This window comes from Rhinolophus hipposideros, assembly GCF_964194185.1.
Source record: "Rhinolophus hipposideros genome assembly, chromosome: 7".
NCBI classification, from domain to species: Eukaryota; Metazoa; Chordata; class Mammalia; order Chiroptera; family Rhinolophidae; genus Rhinolophus; species Rhinolophus hipposideros.
Window position 1 is genome coordinate 10,617,983 of NC_138053.1, and position 19,744 is coordinate 10,637,726.

General features: G+C 52.7%; 2 protein-coding genes across 6 annotated transcripts in view; one reads left to right on the forward strand and one right to left on the reverse strand.

Moving 5' to 3' along the window:
* LOC308500006 (pentatricopeptide repeat-containing protein 1, mitochondrial-like) lies at nt 1–18,810 on the forward strand. Of its 3 annotated transcripts, XM_081054047.1 has the most exons (10): nt 1–126; nt 2,028–2,529; nt 4,583–4,723; nt 8,789–9,007; nt 10,853–10,954; nt 12,863–13,198; nt 13,409–13,543; nt 14,642–14,758; nt 15,454–15,636; nt 17,743–18,810. In XM_081054047.1, the coding sequence occupies exons 2-10, from the start codon at nt 2,050–2,052 to the stop codon at nt 17,923–17,925; spliced, it is 1,896 nt and encodes a 631-aa protein (XP_080910173.1). In that variant the 5' UTR covers nt 1–126; nt 2,028–2,049; the 3' UTR covers nt 17,926–18,810. The 3 variants fall into 3 exon arrangements, with proteins under 3 accessions (XP_080910173.1, XP_080910171.1, XP_080910172.1); XM_081054045.1 differs by having other exon boundaries at nt 12,863–13,543; XM_081054046.1 differs by having other exon boundaries at nt 36–286; nt 12,863–13,543.
* Nucleotides 18,345–19,744, reverse strand: part of BUD31 (BUD31 homolog) — a 12,309-nt gene continuing 10,909 nt past the window's right edge. For all 3 annotated transcript variants that reach the window (XM_081054058.1, XM_081054057.1, XM_081054056.1), the window contains one exon: nt 18,345–18,586. In XM_081054058.1, coding sequence (XP_080910184.1) covers nt 18,536–18,586 — 51 coding nt within the window. In that variant the 3' untranslated portion in view covers nt 18,345–18,535. The remainder of the gene's footprint in view (nt 18,587–19,744) is intronic.

A 19,744-nucleotide genomic window follows, 5' to 3' on the forward strand; every position in this document is an offset into this window, starting at 1 on the left:
GCGCCTGCGCGAGGTTGCCGGGGCCTCTGCGCCTCGGAGAGGGTGGCGGGGAGGGAGCGTCAGAGGCACGGAGCGGCGGGTCGGGGACGCGGACGTCGGGGCCGCGCTCACTGCGCTGGACTCGGAGTGAGTGCCTGTTTGATCCTCACCGGAGCCTGGCACCTGGGCGGGGACGGGCCAGAGGGGCAGCGAGTGTCCCAGCCGGCGTGGAGCCCGGGCGCCCCGTGAGGACACCGAGGTTCTGAGATCAGTGCGGAGGGGTCGGGTTGGCCTGAGGCTCCAGGAGGTGTGTGTGGGGGGCTGGTCCCCGACGGGAGGACGGCGGCAGCGCGCCTCTCATTCAGTGGTTATTAGCCTGGGCAGATGAATGAACTTGGGTAGGAAAATTACACCTTTATTGTCTCTGTGACATTGAGCATTTCCTTTCCCGACTGACGAGTAGCGTTAGCAGAGCCCAGAGCTCCAAGACGAAGTCGTGGTTTCAAGTGGGGATGAGTGGGAATGACAGTTGGAGACAGAGAATGTGCAACCGCTACAAGCTGTCATTTCCACGCATTACTACTTGAACATGATGATAGATAGGATCTTGTTTTAGTGGGTGGAAAAGAAGCATATGTACCGAGTATAGCAGTAAGTTTGTTTTTAAGACATCTGATGCCTCTCTCGATTTTTTTGGTTATCCTCTGTAGTTCATTTAAGGCATGTAAACGCTGTATTTAATGTGGCTAACTGAAATTTTAAGATTACATATATGCTAGCATTGTTTCCATTGGAGTCGCAGGCCTCGCCAGCCGTGGACTGGTGCAGGCCCTCTGCACTGGTGTCGCCAGGGCGCGAGGCAGCAGAGGCTGTCCTGGACCTGCGCCCACAGCCAGCCCATTTCCGCCGCTGGCCGGCCTTGCCCACAGCACTGCTGCGGGGCCCCCAGCCTGCCACTCCCTCCCTGGGCCTCAGTTATTAGTCTGCCGTCTCCTCTGAGGTCTTTCCAGTGGTTCTCTGATACAACCAGACCTTAAAATATGTTCATAATGGTTATTCTGATATTTTTTTATGAAAGAGTGTTAAGTATACAGAGCAGGACCTCTGGCCTAGCACTGCCCGATGGTAATGTAATGTGACCACTATGTAATTTTAAATTTTCAAGTGGCCACATCAAATAAAGTAAAAAAAATTGTGAAATTAACGTTATATTTTCTTTAGCCCAGTGTTTCCAAAATGTTATCATTTCAACATGTAAAATAATTGTGTGTGTGTGTTACATTGATTTTTTTTTGTGTGCAAAGTCTTTGAAATCTGATGTGTACTTTGTACTTACAGCATATCTCCAGATTAGCTGTATTCATGTGCTCAGCAGCCACATGTGGTCAGTGGCTACCATATTGGACAGCACAGCTCTAGCCCGTTTGTCTACGACTTGCAGAAGAGAAGTGCTTGAGTTAGCTTTCCTGTGCAGAGGCCCAAAATGCCAACTATTTTTTTCCTGATATTAAATGATTAATAGCTGCAGTTTTTTGAACACCTATTAACTGTCAGGCGTTGTGTTAAAAACATCTCATTAGTCCTTATAATCCCGTGGTGAGGCAAGTGGGGTTATCCTTACCTTGCTGCTGAAGAAATTGAGGCACAGGGATGTCAAGAAATAGGCATAGTCACACAGCTCTGGCTAGGACTCAAATTCAGCTCTGATTTCAGCACCGTGCTCTTTGATCATAGCTTGATAATATCCATAGCTTATGTCTGTTGAGTGCCTAATGTGCCAGCACTGTGCTGCACACTGTATGTCTGAGACCTCAATCATTGCTACAGTGTTGTGTGGGTGACATTATAGTTAACCCCAATTTACAGGTGAGGAGACTGAGGCTAGAGCATTGAGTGCCCAGGGACTCATGGATGGTTGTTTGGCAGAACTGAAGTCAGAATGTAGGCTTTCTAACCTCAGGGCTCATGCTTGTAACCACTTCTCTGTCTTTCTGCCTTTTTGGACTATGAACCTGAGTTAACTTCAATATTTTTCTGACCTGTGCCAGGCCCTGGAGATAAAAGCCAGAGATGGACCTTGTGAGACTCTCCCGGCTCTTTTCCAGCCCCCGCCCCATGGGACTGTCTGTCCTGCAATGCCTTGACCCGCTACGAGCCAGGTGGGCAGGAGCTAGGGAGAGGCCTGCTTGGATGAGGGCCATGGGGCCGACTGGGCCAACATCAGCCGCCTTCAGCAGTTCGCCCTCTCAGTTGCCCCTCTGCCAGGGGAGCCAGAAGAACACGCACAACAATAGCTCTGACCTGAGCCAGCCCAGCCCCATGGCCAACCAGGAGGAAGAGGAGGAGGAGAGTTTTGGGACCCTTTCCGATAAATACTCTTCTCGGAGAATGTTCCGCAAATCAACGGCCCAGTTGTATAACCTACGGCTCAGGGAACAGAGTTTTAAAGAAGATGAAGAAAACGAACTGGATCCAAAATCATGGCAAGGCCGGAGAAACACCCCTTACTGGTACTTCTTTCGGTGCAAACACCTGATCAAGGAAGGGAAGGTGAGGGAACTTTTGGAATCTGCTGCTCCTGGCTCCTCCATTGATGGTAGCCCAGTACTTTGTGAGGGGCCACCTTGCTTTCTCAATCTCTAAAGGTTGGGATGCTCACGGCTCTTCTCTCCTCTGTTTTTCCTCACCTGGGTGCTGTACCAGGTGACCCGCCAGCCTCCTGGCTTTCAGTGCCCCCTCCTCACTGCAGCTCTTGTATTCATATCTCCAGCCTGGACTTCCCCGGGGACTCCCGATCTGTGTGTCCAGTTACCTCCTCACCACCTCCCTTACACTTACCCACATGGACCTGAAATTTTTGTTGCCAACCTTGTTTTCCCTACACTTTCTTCATCTCACTAATTGGCACCCCCATTATTCCATCTGCCCAGGCCAAATGCTTTCAGGTCATTCCTAACTCTTCTCTTTCTCTCACCAATTTCAAAATGTTGTCAGTCCTAACACTTCTCACAATCCCACCCCTGAATGCCCGCCCAGGCTTAGCCTTCTCCTTGCCCTCACAGCTGTTATCCTGGTTCCTGGGCTCCCCACTGCTCTTGCCACCTTCTGCCTTGATGTCAGCTCACAGCATAGAACTTTCCAGTTAAAGCAGAAAGCAGATCGCATTAACTCTTCTCCAGAATTTCCAGTGTAGTCAGTGACATTGAAGGTATTTACTTTCTTAAGTATTGATAATGACATTCGTTTGTTTAAAATTCTCTTAGAGGTACATGTTGAAGATTTTATGAATGAAATGATGTCTGGAATTTGCTTTAAAAAATTCTGTTTGGAGGAGAAGTGCAGGGTATAGATGAAACAAGACTGGCTAAATGTTAATAATCATTGTAGTTAGCTTTTCTCTCTACTTTTGTGTATATTTGAAATTTTCCATAATGAAAAGTTGAGAAATAAAGAGAAGCCAGAGTCCTCACAATGGCTTATGAAGCCAGCAAGGTCTGCTACCACCACTCTTCACCCCTCGCTGGCCTCAGCCCCCCATGTACTCTGCTGCAGCCACCCCCGTCTCCTCTCTGCTCCTCCAACTCCCAGGCATCCTCCTGCCTCAGGGCTTTTGCTCTGGCTGTACCGTCAGATAGCAAAGGGGCTTCGTCGCTCACCTCCTTCAGATCTTTGGTCACCTGTCACCCTGTGGATGAGGCCCTGCTTGGCTGTCATATCTAAAACTGAATCTCCTATACCCTTCTCGCACTTACTGCTTCATTTTTGTTCATAGCACATTTCACATACTATATATTTTTCTTGGTCATCTCATTTGATGTCTGTCTTTCTGCACCAGAGGATAAGCTCCTTGAGGGAGCTCCATCTTGTTCTCAGCTATAGCCTCAGCAGATAGATCTTGCCTGGCACATAGTAGGACTCAGTAACTACCGGTTGAATGCATGGATGAAAAAAACCAAAGGAGTGAAGCAGGGATTTGAAAGGGGATGGTTTAGGGGTGGGGATGGGGCAAAGACAGCCGTGGGCCCAGCGCATTTGCAGTTGGAGGAAGCTAGTTGCCCAGAGCTGCCACCCTACAGCATCTCAAGAGGCTGTTGCTGTGAATGGCCCCCGGGGATTGAGCCTGCTCACCACACTGCCCAGAACCCAGCCTCCCGTCCAGCTCAGACCCAGGGGACAGGCCTATGGATGGGGTCACCAAGGAAGCAAGGGAAGCACCGGTCCTGAGATTCACAGAACTAACATTTTCTGAGGACCTACTGAGTGCCAGGCCTGGCTTCACAATAGGCCCACAGAGAGGCAAAGTCCTCTTTGGCCCCTGCCTTCAGAGTTCACCGTCTGGCTGGAGGGAAGGTAGCCACAGCAGTGGAGTTGAGAGTTCCCACAGGTGGTGGGGAACGAGTGGGCCTTCCTTCCTGGCTACTACAAAGCTCCCTGCTGTAGCACAGGGACCAGGAGACCAGTGGCACAGGCCCCGGGGGGGTGTGTGGCTCCTGGGCAGGCCTGGTCTTGGGCTCAGGGAGGATCCGTCAGTCTCAGCTCCCTCTGATGGGGGTCTCTGAGGACACCCTGAGCCCCCTCCCTTGTTTCCTTCCTCCTCCCCCAGCTGGCCGAGGCCCTGGACCTGTTTGAGAGGCAGATGCTGAAGGAGGAGCGACTCCAGCCCCTTGAGTGCAACTACACGGTGCTTATTGGGGGCTGCGGGCGGGCCGGCTACTTGAAGAAGGCATTCAAGCTCTACAACGACGTGAGTGGGGGCAGGGGGTGGCAGGGGCAGGGCTCCAAAAAGCATGGGTTTGGGGGCCAAAAAGAGCTGGATGCAGATCACAAATGTGTCACCTGCTAGTGCATGACCCTGGGCAGATGGTTTAACCTCCCTAGCCTCAGTTTCATCATCTGTAAAATGGAGATGGCATGTGAAGTTCTCCAGCATCTGCCTGGACCATGGCAGGCCCCACCTGTCCCCTTCTTTTTCTCCTGCTATTCCCAGTTTGTTTGTGTTCCTTTTTTCTCATCCCTATCCTCACCCCCCACACACGCACCTTTCTTCCAAAGCTGGTCCTTTGAAAAAGGGCTTTTATTTCTCTTGGAAAGTGGTTTTGCTTTACATTCACCCACCTCTGGAGTATGGTGTATTTGTTATTCTCAGAGCCAGGAAGCTGTTTCCTTTGTGAGTTCGGAAAGAGCTGTGAATTCTAGCACAAGTGATCCCATCTTCTCCTGTGGCCAGAAACTGGGACATCCTTTACTCCAATAAAAATTCTTGGGAGCCCTAGTCTTGTCATTTGGGATATTCCTACTCCAGGCCTGATAATCTCTAGCTGGAAGCAAGGGGGAAGAATTGTGTTTACAAATGATAAAGTAACACATGCTTTAAAAGAGCTACTTAAATATCATGGCATGGAAAAACAAGAGTCTGCCCTGATCGCCTAGCCAGCAGAAAAACATTTCAGGTGCTAAGTGAAAGGGGGAGGGGCATTTATTGTGGCTCTTGGTTAAGAGTCCTTAGCAGCACTTCCTTACCTTTGGAGATCCTTAAGAGACTTCCTGCACGCCGGGCCACTCTATTTAACCTTAGTTATTCTCCATTTGCTGCTTCCCCCCACCCCCCAGAAACCTTATTTTGGAGTAGTTTTTAGATTTATAGAAAAGTTATAAAGACAGTGTAGAAAGTTCACAGATGCCCCCATCCCCCTTCTCCGATGTCAGCATTTTATGTTACGATGGTACATTTGTCAAAAGTTAAGAAACCAGCTTTAGTTCATTATTGTTAACTAAACTTCAGACTGTATTTGGATTTCACCAGTTTTTCCACTGATCCGGGTTCCCATACTGGCTCCTCCAATCTGTCACATTTTCTGAGGTTCCTTGTTTTTTTATGACCTTGACAGTTTTGACAAGTACTTGTCAAGGATTTTGTAGAATGCCCCTTACTTGAGAATTTATACTTTTTCATGATGAGACTGGAGTTATGGGTGTGGGGAAAGAGTATCACAGAGCTGAAGAGCCCTCCTTGTACAAGGGGTTTACAACATATCAGCATGACCTAGCACAGGTAACATTTATCTTGGTCACTTGGTTAAGTGGTGTTTGCCAGGTTTCTCACCATGAAGGTGCTGTTTTCCTCTTTCCAGCCTCTGTTCTGTGGGTGTCCTCTGCAGCGCTTATTACAGTTGTTGGTTACCTATATCTCTGCTGTGTGCCTCCCCCTCTAGATGTGTCTGTCCTGGTAGCCACTGGTGGCCAGTGCCTGGCTTGTAGTGAGTCCTTAGTACACATCTGTTGAATATGTGAATACATTCGAAATCGGAATCACCATCTTCACTTTTCAGTTACCGGTAGAGTTGGGGGCTGAGCCCAAAAGCGCCTGACTGACTCCAAGAGAAGGGCTCTTCACATCCCTCCTTAGCAGCTTGTTGCCTGCCCATGGTCAGGTGGCCCTTCTCTGGGAAACACTGAGTGCTTGGCTCTACCAGGAGCTCCATTACCCAGAGGGCTTGATAAGCACAGAGTTGGCTGCAGCCTGGGGTTTGTGACTCCACAGGGTGGGGGGACCTGAGATGTGTTGCAGTAGCGTGCATTTGGCTGCTGCTGGTCTGGGGGCACTCTCCTACCTGACCTTGCAACAACTTTTCAAAGTAAGAGTATCATCCCTATTTTTTCAATGAGGAGCTAAGTTGCCTGTGACCCTTCAGTTAATAAACATTGAAGCTGGGCTTTGATTGCCCCCCCCCCCGCCCTTTCCCAGACCAGATTCGCCCCAGGTCTCCTTAACAGTCAGGGCGACCTGGTGGCCAGATATGGGAGCATTGGGAGAACTCTGCTTCAAGCACCTCAGGCCCTGGGGGGCTGATGAGTGCCATGGGGACGATGGTTTCTTTCTTTTCTTTTTTTAAATTAAAGTTTACTGGGGGTGACAATGGTTAGTAAAGTTACATAGGTTTCAGGTATACAATTCTATATATCACGTTGATATATATACATCATCTATATATCACATTGTTCACCACTCAGAGTCAGTTCTCCTTCCATCACCATATATTGGATCCCCCTTACCCTCATCTCCCTCCTCCCACTCCCCTTACCCTCTGGTAACCACTAAACTATTATCTGTGTCTATGAGTTTTTGTTTCTTCATTTGTTTCTCTTGTTCTTTAGTTGCTTTCAGTTTTATATCCCACATATCAGTGAAATCATATGGTTCTCGACTTTTTCTGTCTTACTTGTTTCACTTAGCGCAATACTCTCAAGATCCATCCATGTTGTCACAAACGGTCCTATTTCATCTTTTCTTATGGCAGAATAGTATTCCATTGTGTATATGTACCACAACTTCTTTATCCATTCATCTATCGAAGGACACTTTGGTGGTTTCCATATTTTGGCCACTGTATATAAAGCTGCAATGAACATTGGAGCACATGTATCTTTATGGATATTTTCAGATTTTTGGGGTAGATACCCAGCAGAGGAATTGCTGGGTAATACGGTATTTCTATTGTTAATTTTTTGAGGAACCTCCACACTGCCTTCCATAACGGTTGCACTAGTCTGCATTCCCACCAACAGTGTGTGAGGGTTCCTTTTTCTCCACAGCCTCTCCAACACTTGTTACTATTTGTCTTGTTGATGATAACCATTCTGACTGGGGTGAGGTGATATCTCATTGTGGTTTTTATTTGCGTTTCTCTGATGATTAGTGATGTTGAGCAGTTTTTCATGTGTCTATTGACCATTTGTATATCCTCTTTGGAGAAATGTCTCTTCAGGTCCTCTGCCCATTTTTTAATTGGATAAGTTGTTTTTTTGTTGTTGAGTTGTATGAGTTCCTTCTATATTTTGGATATTAGCCCCGGAGGCATTGTTTTGAAAATCTTTTCCCATTCAGTCCGTTGCCTCTTTATTTTGTCGATGGTTTCTTTTGCTGTGCAGAAGCTGTTAACTTTGATATAGTCCCATTCACTTATTTTAGTTTTTACTTCTATTGCCTTTGGAATCAAATTCATAAAATCCTCTTTGAACCCAAAGTCCATAAGTTTAGTACCTATGTTTTCTTCTATGCAGTTTATTGTGTCAGGTCTTATACTTAGGTATTTTATCCATTTTGAATTAGTTTTGGTACATGGTGACAGATAGCAGTCCAGTTTCATTCTTTTGCACGTGGCTATCCAGTTCTGCCAGCACCATTTATTGAAGAGGCTGTCTTTCCTCCATTGTATGTTTTTGGCTCCTTTGTTGAAAATTATCAGTCCATATTTATGTGGGTTTATTCCTGGGTTTTCAATTGTATTCCATTTGTCAATCAAAACCATATTGTTTTGATTATTGCTCCTCTGTATTGTAAGCTGAAGTCAGGGAGTGTGATACCTCCAGCATTATTCTTTTTTCTTAGGATTGCTTTGGTTATTCGGGGGTCTTTTGTGATTATCTGATAACTTTTTGTTCTATTTCTTTAAAAAATGCCATTGGGATTTTGATGGGGATTGCGTTAAATCTGTATATTGTTTTGGGTAATATGGCCATTTCAAGTATGTTGAGTCTTCTAATCCATGAACATGGAATGCCTTTCCAGGATAGTTTCTTGTTTGGTGCATCTGGGGTGCAGGGTCAGGTTTCAGAGTCCCTCTGCCTGAGTCAGCTTTGGCAAACCGAGCTGTGATGTGTCGCTCAGCTCTGCCTCAGCGCAGGCCCCAGTTCCAGGCCTGTGTAATGCAATAGGACGGAACCCTCTCTAGCTCCCTCTTGGGGTGTCTGTCGCCTATGTATCCAGCTGATCCTGGAGTCCCCTCCAAGTTTCTCCCCATCTCCACAGATGAAAAAGCGGGATCTGGAGCCCTCAGATGCCACCTATACAGCCCTGTTCAATGTCTGTGCTGAGTCCCCCTGGAAGGACTCAGCTCTGCAGAGTGCCCTGAAGCTACGGCAGCAGCTCCAGGCCAGAAACTTCCACCTCAACTTGAAAACCTACCATGCCCTGCTGAAGATGGCGGCTATGTGTGCAGACCTCAGGATGTGCTTCGATGTGCTCAAGGTGGGGATGCCCTCCCTTCCTGCCTCCCACTCGGGACCTGTGCTGTGTAGCGATGTGCGGCTGTGGCCATGTGTGCCTCTCACGCAGAAAGGTTCAGGGGCCAGTGAGCTGGCCTGGAGCTGGGCCCTGGGGTTCACCGAGGAATTCAACGAGACTGCTCTCAGAGGCTCCCAGCCCCACGAGGGTGGTGGGTTTTGTGCGCTGCTGTGTGCTGTGTCCTGCTGTGTGAGACTCGGTGGTGTCCCGAGGAGGGTGGCCTCACAGTGCTGAAGATGAGTCGGTGCTCAGCAGGGAGGGCCTCCTGCTTCAAAGGAGCAGCAGGAACGAAAGCCCCAGTGTCCAGGGAGCTGTGGATTCCGGCCAGTCCTTGTGTTGGGTTTGTGGGAAGCAGGCGAGTGGAAGTATGGGAGCACAGCAGCGGCCTGTCTGCGTAGAGCTTTGGCCTGTATCCTCTCCTGCTCCTCAGTGGCCTCGTAAGAAGGGTTTTTATCCCCAGTTTACGGAGGTGGCCAGGAGGGGGGTTTGAGTAGGGCGGACCAAGAGCAGGGTGGTGGTTCTGCTTTCTTGGGTTGCAAGGATGTAAGACAGATGCGCGTTAACACCGAAATGAAGGCTTGTAGGAAGCGGGGAAGGCTCTAGGTCCTCACAACTAAACCTCAGGAGAAGCAGGGTCGTGTCAAGGCTCAGTAAGGCCCTGGGCAGCCTTGTCGTCGTACTCTTCCCTCGGGCATGTCACACTCTTTATTCTTAGAGTTACCCAGAGACGTGGCTGCTTGCTGTCTCACTCCGTACATCACTGGCAGACGCTTTTCCTCACTGCACACAGCAGGGTCCCTCCTGCCCATCCCAAGACATAGGACCTGATGGGCTGTCCGGCACCTCACAGTGCAGGGCAGCCTGTGGCCAGTCCCTGGGTTGGCTGCCTTGAGTGGGCCTGCCCTGCTCGAAAGGCAGAATCATGGTCTCAAGCCTGGAGACCTTTCTGTGAGGGACGCATCCCTCCAGAGGGTGCTGTGTGCGAGGCCAGTACCGTAAGCTTCCGGAAGTGTGGCTGACAGGCCTCTGGCCTGACCTGTCCAGAGATGTCAGATTTGTGTTTTAGACAGGCCACTCTGCCTGGTGAGGGAGAGGGATCAGTTAAGATATTAGCTGTGATGATGCAGGAGAGAGAACACAGACTAAAACTTCACTGAGGTAGAAGGGTTGGCAACGGGGAGGCGGGAGAATGGCAGTGGTGGGGTGGGAGCACCCATGCTGATAAGGGGCAGAGGAGAATAGGCTTGAGGAAGAGACCCTGAAGTGCTGAGAGGGGGCAGGAGTGTCTCAAGTAGGCAGTGGCTAACCCCGACAGGCCCAAGAGAAGCCAGTAACTAGTGCCCCGAGCACTTGTTATGTACAGGCACCACACCGTCTCATGTGGTCGTTCCCAAGATGCTCCAGGACAAGTCCTGCCACAGATGAGGAAACTGAGACTGGGGAATCTTGCCTGCGCTCCTGCAGCTGGCCAGTGGTGGAGCTGGGACTTGAAACCAGCTCTGCAATTCCAAAGCCTTGAGTACAGGTGCTAAAAGTGACCACTGGGGTGGGCTTTGCAGAGGGTTGCACAGAAATGATAGGAGCAGCTGGAAGAGAGGGCTGGGAAAAGGGGGGAGGAAATGCAGGCAGCAGTCGGACAACTCTGCTCAGGAGCTGGTTCTGAGCTGGCCCCAGAGCCCGGGTCAGGGCCCTCCTTCTAGACACGCAGATGCGGGCCTGCCCCAGGAGTGTCCGTCCTGAGTCAGACCCTTCGGGCGGGCTGGGCTCTACTGCAGGTTCCCAACAGGACCACCTCATTCCCTCCCCCAGGAAATGGTTCATAAAGGACATGCGGTCACAGAGGAGACCTTCAGTTTCCTGCTCATGGGCTGCATCCAGGACAAGAAGACAGGTTTTCGATATGCCCTGCAGGTGTGTCCCTTCTGGCTCTGCCTGCCTGCCTCTCCCGCTGCCCCACTTCTCCCGTATGCCTTGTGGGGTGCACGTGATGTCCATGTGCGCATGTCTGGAGCTCCTCCCCCTGCCCTGTGCTGGGTGTTTTCTATTTGTGATCTTTTGGCTTTTCCAGAGCTTTTCCAGAGTGCTCTCCCCACCCCTGACCAGCCTTGTTTTACAGCCGACAGGGAGAGCAGGCCCTCAGAGGAGGTGGTGGCATGGCTGCCCTGAGAGGGAGGGCCCAGCCAGCCCACGCCCTGCTGCTCTGCTGGGTGCCTTAGTGCAGCCAGCCGCATTTGCTAAGCTACGGTTCCTGCATGCCGGCTGCCGGCAGCACACCTACCTGGGGTGCTCGCTCAACCATCCGCCATCAGCCCCCAGCTCCGCATCTCTGCAGGGGAATCCCAGGAGTTGCATGTAGTCCTGGGAGAGTCTCACGGACATCAGAGTCGAGACATGCTGCTCTAGTACCACCTCAGACCCCCAGAGAGAACCAACCCCCTCATCAAGTGGGGTACAGTATTAGTGGTGGCGGGTGCTCCCCTGTTGGTCCGCCGCAGCTCACCTGGAGCCCTCCAGCTTCAGGGGCTGCCACAGGGCAGCCCAGCAGCCTCACCTGGGGTGTGCCAGGAAGGCAGGGCCTCAGACCCCGCCTCCCCGCTGCGTCCAGATCAGGATTTCAGCAGGTTCCACAGGTGCTTGGTCTGCACAGAGTTCAAGCCCAGTGATCTGGGACAGCCCTGGACCAAATGCTTGCCTCCCCTCTGTAGACTCTGGAAGCAGGGGCCGTCGGCCATTCCCTGGCCATCAGCAAGCTTCTTTATAGTGCAAACCAGCTGAGACCTAATTCCTTCCTCTCCTTGGTCTAGATCTGTTCTAGTTATGAAAGGTCTATAAGACTAGCAGCCGTGCACAGTGTCATGCACTTACTAAACTGCCTGAGCTAGGCACCATTAGCCCTGTTTTACAGACAAGAAAACTGAGGCTCCCAGAGGCTACGTAACTTACCTAAGTTCCCACAGTCACTAAGCGGCAGAGCTGGGATTTGAACCAAGCTCCGACCGGCTCTAGAGTCAGAATCCCTGCCACCCTGGGATAGCATGTGTATCTCTGCAAAAACTCAGTTCGTCACCTGTGAAGGTGCCTGCCAAGACCCTAGCCCTCCTCAAGACCCTGTCTGGTGGACAGCCACCCTCTTGCAAGGTGTGCCCACCTGGGCCTGACCTGCCCCCACCTCCCCTGCACACTGGTCCCTGAGGACAGGAAGTCAGATGTGCGCTCTGGGCCCACTGAGTGTGGCCTCCCGTTGAGTCTGGAGACAGAGGAACAAGTGAGACCTTGAGCCCCTGTGGCGCTGTCTTGGTCACCCAGGCATGATCAGAGCAGCCCTTTTTGGAGAACACAGAACACCAGAACACTGTGCTGTGAGGATGAAAGTGGTCTCATCTCAGAGCAAACAGCGCTAAGCCCACCGCTAGTGGGGCTCTCTGCCAGGCACAGTCTCTTCCTCTGCCCTGTGCTCCTGAGGAAGTCTGAGAAGGCTGCTTGGAGCAGAGCACACAGTCTGCACTCAGGATGTGCAACTAAGTCCAATCCCTAAGTTGGCTTAGACTCTTCAGAACCTAGCCTCCTGGCTGTCCATCCCCAGGGAAGTACCAAAGTGGACAGAGATCCAGGACCCAGTTTTAGGGTGACCTAAAGGGAGGAAAGGAGTGGCACCCCGATGAAGTCTCCCAGAGAGTTCCCAGATTCTTCAGATTCTTGTGAGGTCAGATGCTCTCCGCATTCTTCCCTCACCTGTGGTGTCCGCCGGCTGCTCGCTGAGCCCAGTGCCTGCTTCCTCGGGAGACCGAGCACAGAGCTGAGGCTGTCTCTCCCCGGCAGGTGTGGAGGCAGATGCTGAGTCTAGGGCTCCAGCCGAGCCGGCACATCTACAACCTGCTGTTGGGGGCAGCTCGGGACTGTGGTCTGGGGGACCCAGCCATGGCTTCCGTGCTGCTCCTGAGGCCCCGGGAGGAAATGGTGTTGCTCCAGCCCCCGGAAGGCGGGCGGCGGGCAAGGAGGGCAGCCCGGGCCGGGATGATCGACAGCATGTCAGCCAGTCTGCACGTGGAGACTCTGGAGAAGCAGCTGTTTCTGGAACCTCAGGCACTTGAGAGGCCTCAGGAGCCTCGGGAGGCCAGCGTCTCCAGCGAGGCCCAGCCTGAAGTGGAAACCAAGGTGGACCCTGCTGACACGGCCCTTGCCTCCTGGGGGCTGGAGGCCAACTTACTGACCTTGGGGGCCGTCCCCCCAGCTGTGGTCTCCTTTGGGACTGTGACCACCCCAGCTGACAGGCTGGCCTTGATGGGGGGTCTGGAGGGCTTCCTGGGCAAGATGGCAGAGCACGGGCTCCGGCCTGACATCAAAACCCTCACGTTGCTGGCCGAGGTGGTGGAGCCGGGGAGCCCTGCAGAGTCCTCGCTGCTGACTGTCCTGGACTCACATCAGGTGGAGGCTGATGTGACATTCTTCAACACTCTGATGAGGAAGAAGAGCAAGCTGGGCGATCTGGAGGGGGCGAAGGTGAGGGGTGTGGAGGCAGGCACCGGGCTCTGGGCTGGGCCCCCCTTCCCTCCTCTGACCAATCCGACCGCCGGACCTGGCCCCTGCCCGGTGTCGTCCATTCCTGCAGTTGGGCACACTGTCCCGAGCCCTGTTCCGGGTTCTGCTGAGAAGCTGGGAATTGAGCGATGAACCAGCTGCTGCACTCCCTGCCCTCCTCCAGGAGCGCACAGATGGGTGGGAGGCAGACACCAAACACATCCGCACACTGACAAGGGAAGGGGGCCGTGGTGGCCCGAGGCAGGTGGCTCCTGCGTGTCCCTACGCTTCAGCCTCTCTGACTCGCACTTTGTGCTAGATAGTGTTCTAAGAGGTTCACCTGCATTTCTTCCTTTCCTGACCACTCCAGGAGGCACTGCTGGTATCTGGCTTTCCCTGTTTCACATGTGGGGATGCCGGGGTTCTCACAGGATTTTGTTCATTCATACGACATGTTTCTATGTGGTGTCTTTTTTGCCAGGGCACTGACCCGGGCACTTGTGAGCATCAAAGATGACAAAGACACAGCCTCTGCGTTCAGGCCCACAGCGCAGAGGGCACCTTGCCCTAAATAAGCTAAATGTGATGGGGCCCTCCCTGGGTCTCTCCCTGACCCAGCCAGGCTGACAGGTGTCCCGTTCTCTCCCTTGCCCCTGCTAAGGCCCCTCAGCCAGTACTTCCCACACTGTTGTTGGTGTTGTCTGCCACCCGGGACCGTGGGACCGTGAGCCCTCGGGGGCCCCTGCTGTTCCAGGGACACTGAAGGCCCAAGTGTGGGGATGGATGGCAAACAGACGAGCAGGAATATTAAGGGCATTCGGGGAGAAGGGACAGCATGTTGGAGACAGGCAAGCGAAGAGCCAGTGTGGATGAGCGTTGCTAAGCTCTAGGGGGCTGGGCTGGGAGAGGTGGCTGGACAGGACCCTGGGCCTTTGAATGCCCGGCTGAGGCCTGGGAGCAGAGCTGTGCCATGCCCCCGGAGTCTGCAGCATTCATGCCCCGGCTTTGACAGAGAAGGCTCTAGCCAGGGCTGGGGGGGGGGGGGTTACAGCTTACTGGGTGCCATGTTTGTCCCCACAGGCGCTGCTGCCAGTCCTGGCAAAGAGGGGAATTGTCCCCAACCTGCAGACATTCTGTAATTTGGCCATTGCGTGTCACAGACCAGGGGACGGTCTGCAGCTGCTGGCAGACATGAAGGTCAGTGGGCTCAGGCCTGGTAGGACCTGTGGTGCTAAGGGGCACTCGGGGGGTGCTTAGGAAGAAATCTGAGTGGGGGAAGAAGTGGGGGCTCTCCCAAATCCCCCAGGTCTCTGCACCCAGAGAGGATAACTATGGGAGGGGGGTAAGGGGGAGTGGGATTGTACTACCTTTAAGTGTAGAATGATCATTGGCCCAATTGGGGAGAAAGGACATGGTGAGCTGCTGCAGGAATGGGTGTGGAGAGCAAGGATGTTACAGTCTTGAAGGTGGCAGTGGGTGAGAGTGAGGCGTGGGGACAGGTCTTGGCCCCAACACTGGAGGGCTAGATGGTAGACTGGAGCAGGAATGTATCAGAATTGTTGGGGGGCAGGGGTGCTGTAAAGCCACAGCCAAGAGCCGGGGAAAAGGTCTCCTGCCCATGGTTTACTGCCTGAGTCTGTTGATCTCTGAGAGCAGCATTCTTCTCTCTCAGTTCTCAGGGCTGAGAGGCGAAGGTACTTAGCTGTGTGGGGTGGATCTGCAGAGCGTGCATGCATGCTTTCCTTTTGTTGCGCCGAGGTTCTGCCCTTCTTGTCCCTGGTCGCTGGTCTGCAGAGCAGACCTGACGGGCAGAGTAACTCCCCAAGCCAGACATGCCGCAGTGGCTTTGCCCCAAGGGTCGCCGTCATCTCGCTGATTGTGTGATGTTCCAGAAATCCCAGATGGTCCCCAACACCCACATCTACAGCACTCTCATCAACGCGGCTCTCAAGAAGCTGGACTACACCTATCTCATCAGTATCCTGAAGGACATGAGGCAGAACCAGGTCCCGGTGAATGAAGTGGTCATCCGCCAACTGGAGTTTGCTGCCCAGTACCCACCCACCTTTGACCGGGTATGTGCACCAAGCTCTAATGTGCCCATGGTCTCCTTAACCAATGCCATCCGCACCCCGGTTCTGGCCTTCTGGGGTTGGTATGCCCTTGCTTTAAACTGTCAGTGGCTTCCCTTAGGAGCAATGACAAACCCCTTAGACCTGGTCCCTGTGGCTCCTTCATCTCAGGCCACTCTTCCCTTTGTTCACTCTTCAGTCCCACAAGACTTTCATCCTTTCTAGATAACACCAGCCACTTTCCTGCCTTAGGCTTTTTGTATTCTGTATCCCCCTGCTTTTCACATAACTGGCTCCTTCTCATCCAGGAGGTCTCAGCTAAATGGCTTTCTCAGAGATGCCCTGCGGGCTGCCTCCCTTCCCTTGTCACCATGCTTCGCAGCCTGTGATTACATGTGCACACATGTGACTCCTGCCCCCAGAGGCGGAGACGGTCTGCCTTGCTCACCTGGATCCCTGGTGCCTGCCCATTACCTGATAACCAGTACAGACTGTTGTCAAGTGAATGGGGGTGACACCAGGGCAGTGACAGAATCTTCTCTGCAATGGCCACTTCTCTCCTTGCTGCTCTGTGGCTGTCAGGCTCTGGGGGTTCCGTTTTTAAGCCCACTGAGTCAGATCCTGTGCTGAGCTCCTCCAGAGCAGCTGTGGCCTGGAGGAGCATGAGCCCGATGGGGAGGGAGCTAAGTTGGCAAGGACACACCAAGCCGTGGGGACATGGGGTCAGGGACAGCTGTGCAGCTGATGCTTGAGTAAGGCTTAGTAAGAATTAGCCAGCCGTGGAGAGTATGCCAGGCAGAGGGCACAGCTGGGCACTTAGGCTTGTCTTACTGACTCCTCAGGGTTCTTTATGTATTCTGGATACTAGTCTTGTTGGTTGTGTCTGACAAAAATCGAGTTAGCCGACTCTCTTCACTGTGTTGTATAGGGCCCACTGAGGTCTTCTCAGGTTCAGGCAGCAGTCACCAGACTACCACTGGCCTTAGAGCTTATTGTATTCAAATCATATTCATACTCCCTTATGGTGGTGGACGTATTTCTGATAGTCAGGGGTTGTGCGGGCGGCCTGCGGGGTCTCAGCTCCCGTTCCCCACATAAGAACGCAGGACATGGTGAGGCCAAAAAGGAACACCCACGGAGCCATAGGTAGGGGAGTCATACCGCTATATTCTTGCTGGGTTGGGGACACAGGAACCATACTATCCGCAACCTGCCGTCCACTTCTATCTGCGAACCAATCTCACTTGCTAGCTGCAATCCGCCCTGCTAACCGCAATCCACTCTTGCTAGCTCAGCCACCATCTTCTTGCTAGCTCCCATTTTTTTGCTAGTGTAGCCACGGCAGTTATATTAGTGGCCAATGGCTCACTGGTTACAGCTGACGGCCAACTAGCCACAGCTGATGGCCATCCAATCACAGTTGATGGCCATTTACTACCTGAGCCAGCACCTTTCCACGTGAGGCCAAGAGCCTGGAAACTGCACTCCTGGCTCTGTCCCCACGTCAGGTTTTTGCTTTATGTATTTTCAGGCTCTATTAGGTACATGCAAGTTTAGAATTGTTAAATCTTTGGAATCAACCCTTTTATCATCATATGGTAAGCCTTTCTCTCTGATGCTTTGTCTGTTTCTTCCATCTGTTCCTCTACCAGCTTCCTTTGGTATCTGCCTAGGACATTTTGTTTGCTCCTTTTCTTTCCACCTCTGTAGAAACCGCCGCAGCAGTGCTGAGATGAGGGTAAGGGAGACAGTGGCTGTGCCGAGGGGCAGCACTCGTCAGACTGTGGAGGCAGTTGGTAGGACACAGCGGTTGTAGCCTGGGGGACAGGGGTGACACCCCTGCTGGGTATAGGAACAGGGCAACACAGTTAGGAAGGACTGTCCACAGATGGAAGTCTGGGTCCGTCTCGTCCAGCAACTTTGCTTCTCTACGGTAAACTACTCAAGTATTAAGTAACTTTTGTGCCCTTCCCTCTTAACCACCTGGAAGAGGGAACAGTTTCCCTGAGGCTAGGCCAGCTGCCGTGGTTTGGGATTAGCTGTAGGTAGTGTGTAGTGATTCTAATTGTGCTCCTTGAACCCCTGAATCCCATGCTTTTCTAATTACAGTACAAAGGGAAAAACACCTACTTGGAGAAGATTGACGGCTTTAGAGCTTATTATAAGCAGTGGCTGAAAGTGATGCCAGCAGAAGAAACCCCCCACCCGTGGCAGAAGTTCCGGACCAAGCCTAAGGGGGACCAAGACAGCGTCCCCGAGGCTGCTGTGGATGGAGGCCGTGGGGGCAGATGATGGGGAGGCCCTGGGGGACCGCCAGCAGAGCTGGAACAAAGTGCACAGCCTACGTAGTGCTCTGTGGGAGTCCCAGGAGTCCCTTTCATGCTAAAGACACATGAACATTGCTGTAGCCTCAAGCATGAGAAAGGTCCGGCCAGAGTAAGAGCTGCAGCATTTTGCAGGCATCGGTACGAGGACAAATGCCGGGCGTAGGGTGCCTGACAAGTTCGCAGCAGGTCCCAGTGCAGCTTGGGCCACCTTGGCACGACATCTTAGGCTATCCTCGCCGGACAGGTTGTCATCACCGATGAGAAAAATGAACTCGATCAGGGTCTCACGGCACAGATGAGGTGGAGTCGGCATCACGCCCCAAAGGCGACTGGTCTCCGGGGCCCCACAGACTCCTGGCGTTGAAAGAACGAATGCAAGGCCCAAAGGTTTCAAGATTTATTTTTATAAATCATAGCTGATGAACACCAAAGCCTTCACATGTAGAGACCACGTTCCACCTCAGGCCTGGGGTACCACTCTGCGAGAAGGGCTGCTCCCAGGACAGGGGGCGGCACGACAGGCAGACACCTGCAGATCTGAAGTCCTGGATGGAGAGGCATCCGGCCCGAGGGCCTCAGCCGGAGCAGCCCCGGCAGCCGCAGTGCGTGCACTCAATGATCCGGCCCTGCAACAGAGGACAGCTGAGACGCCGCACCCCCCCCCCGCGTGCCACCTCCGCCCCAGCAATGCTCTCGCCAAGCAGGCTGGCCATGGGACAGCCACTCCCTACAGGACACCTCAGAAACTGCTCAGTGCCGGTTCTGGGTGGTGAAAACTTGGTAACGGTTCCCTCATGAAGATGGAAACAACTGTTGTTGATATTAAAGTTACATCTCTGTGTGCATTTAACTTATGCAGATTCAACATAAAGTTTTTTTCCTCTCCCAAAAAGGGGGGAAAATCTGTGAATGACTCTTGTTACCCGGTGAAGTGAGCATGACACACTGTGTAGTGAGCTGGAGGTGGATATGCTACTGCCGGGGCCTCAGGGCCTCGCCTGGGCAGCGGAACTTTCTAGTGAGGCCCGAGGAAGAAGGGTGTGCATTTGAGTCCCTGCGGCAGCCAGCGGGACAGTCTTCTCCCCCAGGCCAGGTGTGGCCCTATGTCTGGCCAGGGGCCTAGCAGGCAGAAGACCCCAGAGCAGTGGTTTCTATTTTCCTTTTTCCTCTTTTTTGGAGTAGGACTCTTGTCTAAGCAAACAGATCTGGTAAGCTGGGTGAAACCCAACCACAATAAATCTAAAGCAGGCTGTTTTGGCCCCAGGGTGGGCTGGGGCAGCACCCCTACCAGGCACTGCCATGAAACCCTGGTGATCTCAGATGAGAGGGGCTTCTGCCATCTGTCTCTGCCTGCCCCCCTCCCCGCCCCGAAATCTAACACCCAGGGCCTTCCCTTGGGGAGGCAGCCCTTGCTCACTTTCCACTACTCAGAACGCTTGTCCTTGACCTTCCAGATGATTCAGGGAGACAGCTGCCTACTGAGCTGAAGCCCTTGGCCGAGAGCTGAAGCTCTATAAGCTGTAACTAGTATGCAGAGTCGGGGACCCTGTGATGAGTCACCTGTGTGAAAGGCCGACCCAGAAGATGGGCAATGGGGCCTGACCTCCCAGCTGGGCTAACAATAGTCAGCTAAGGGGCTACACTCAAAAGCCATGAATGGCCAACGGCCAGGCAGTAACTGCCCCGCCTCCTCCTGCAGCTCCATTTCAGAGGGGCTCGCGTCCTGAGCTCAGCTACTGCACACCCAGCACCATTCCCGAGCTGCCCAGCCTAGTTTGGAAAAG

What these genes read in the sequence shown, in the direction of transcription:
- LOC308500006 (XM_081054045.1), top strand. Translation starts at nt 2,050, where the DNA reads ATGGACCTTGTGAGACTCTCCCGGCTCTTTTCCAGCCCCCGCCCCATG. An exon ending in CATTCAAGCTCTACAACGAC is followed by an intron (nt 4,724 to 8,788) that starts GTGAGTGGGGGC and finishes CCATCTCCACAG; the next exon opens with ATGAAAAAGCGGGATCTGGA. An exon ending in ACCCACCCACCTTTGACCGG is followed by an intron (nt 15,637 to 17,742) that starts GTATGTGCACCA and finishes TTCTAATTACAG; the next exon opens with TACAAAGGGAAAAACACCTA.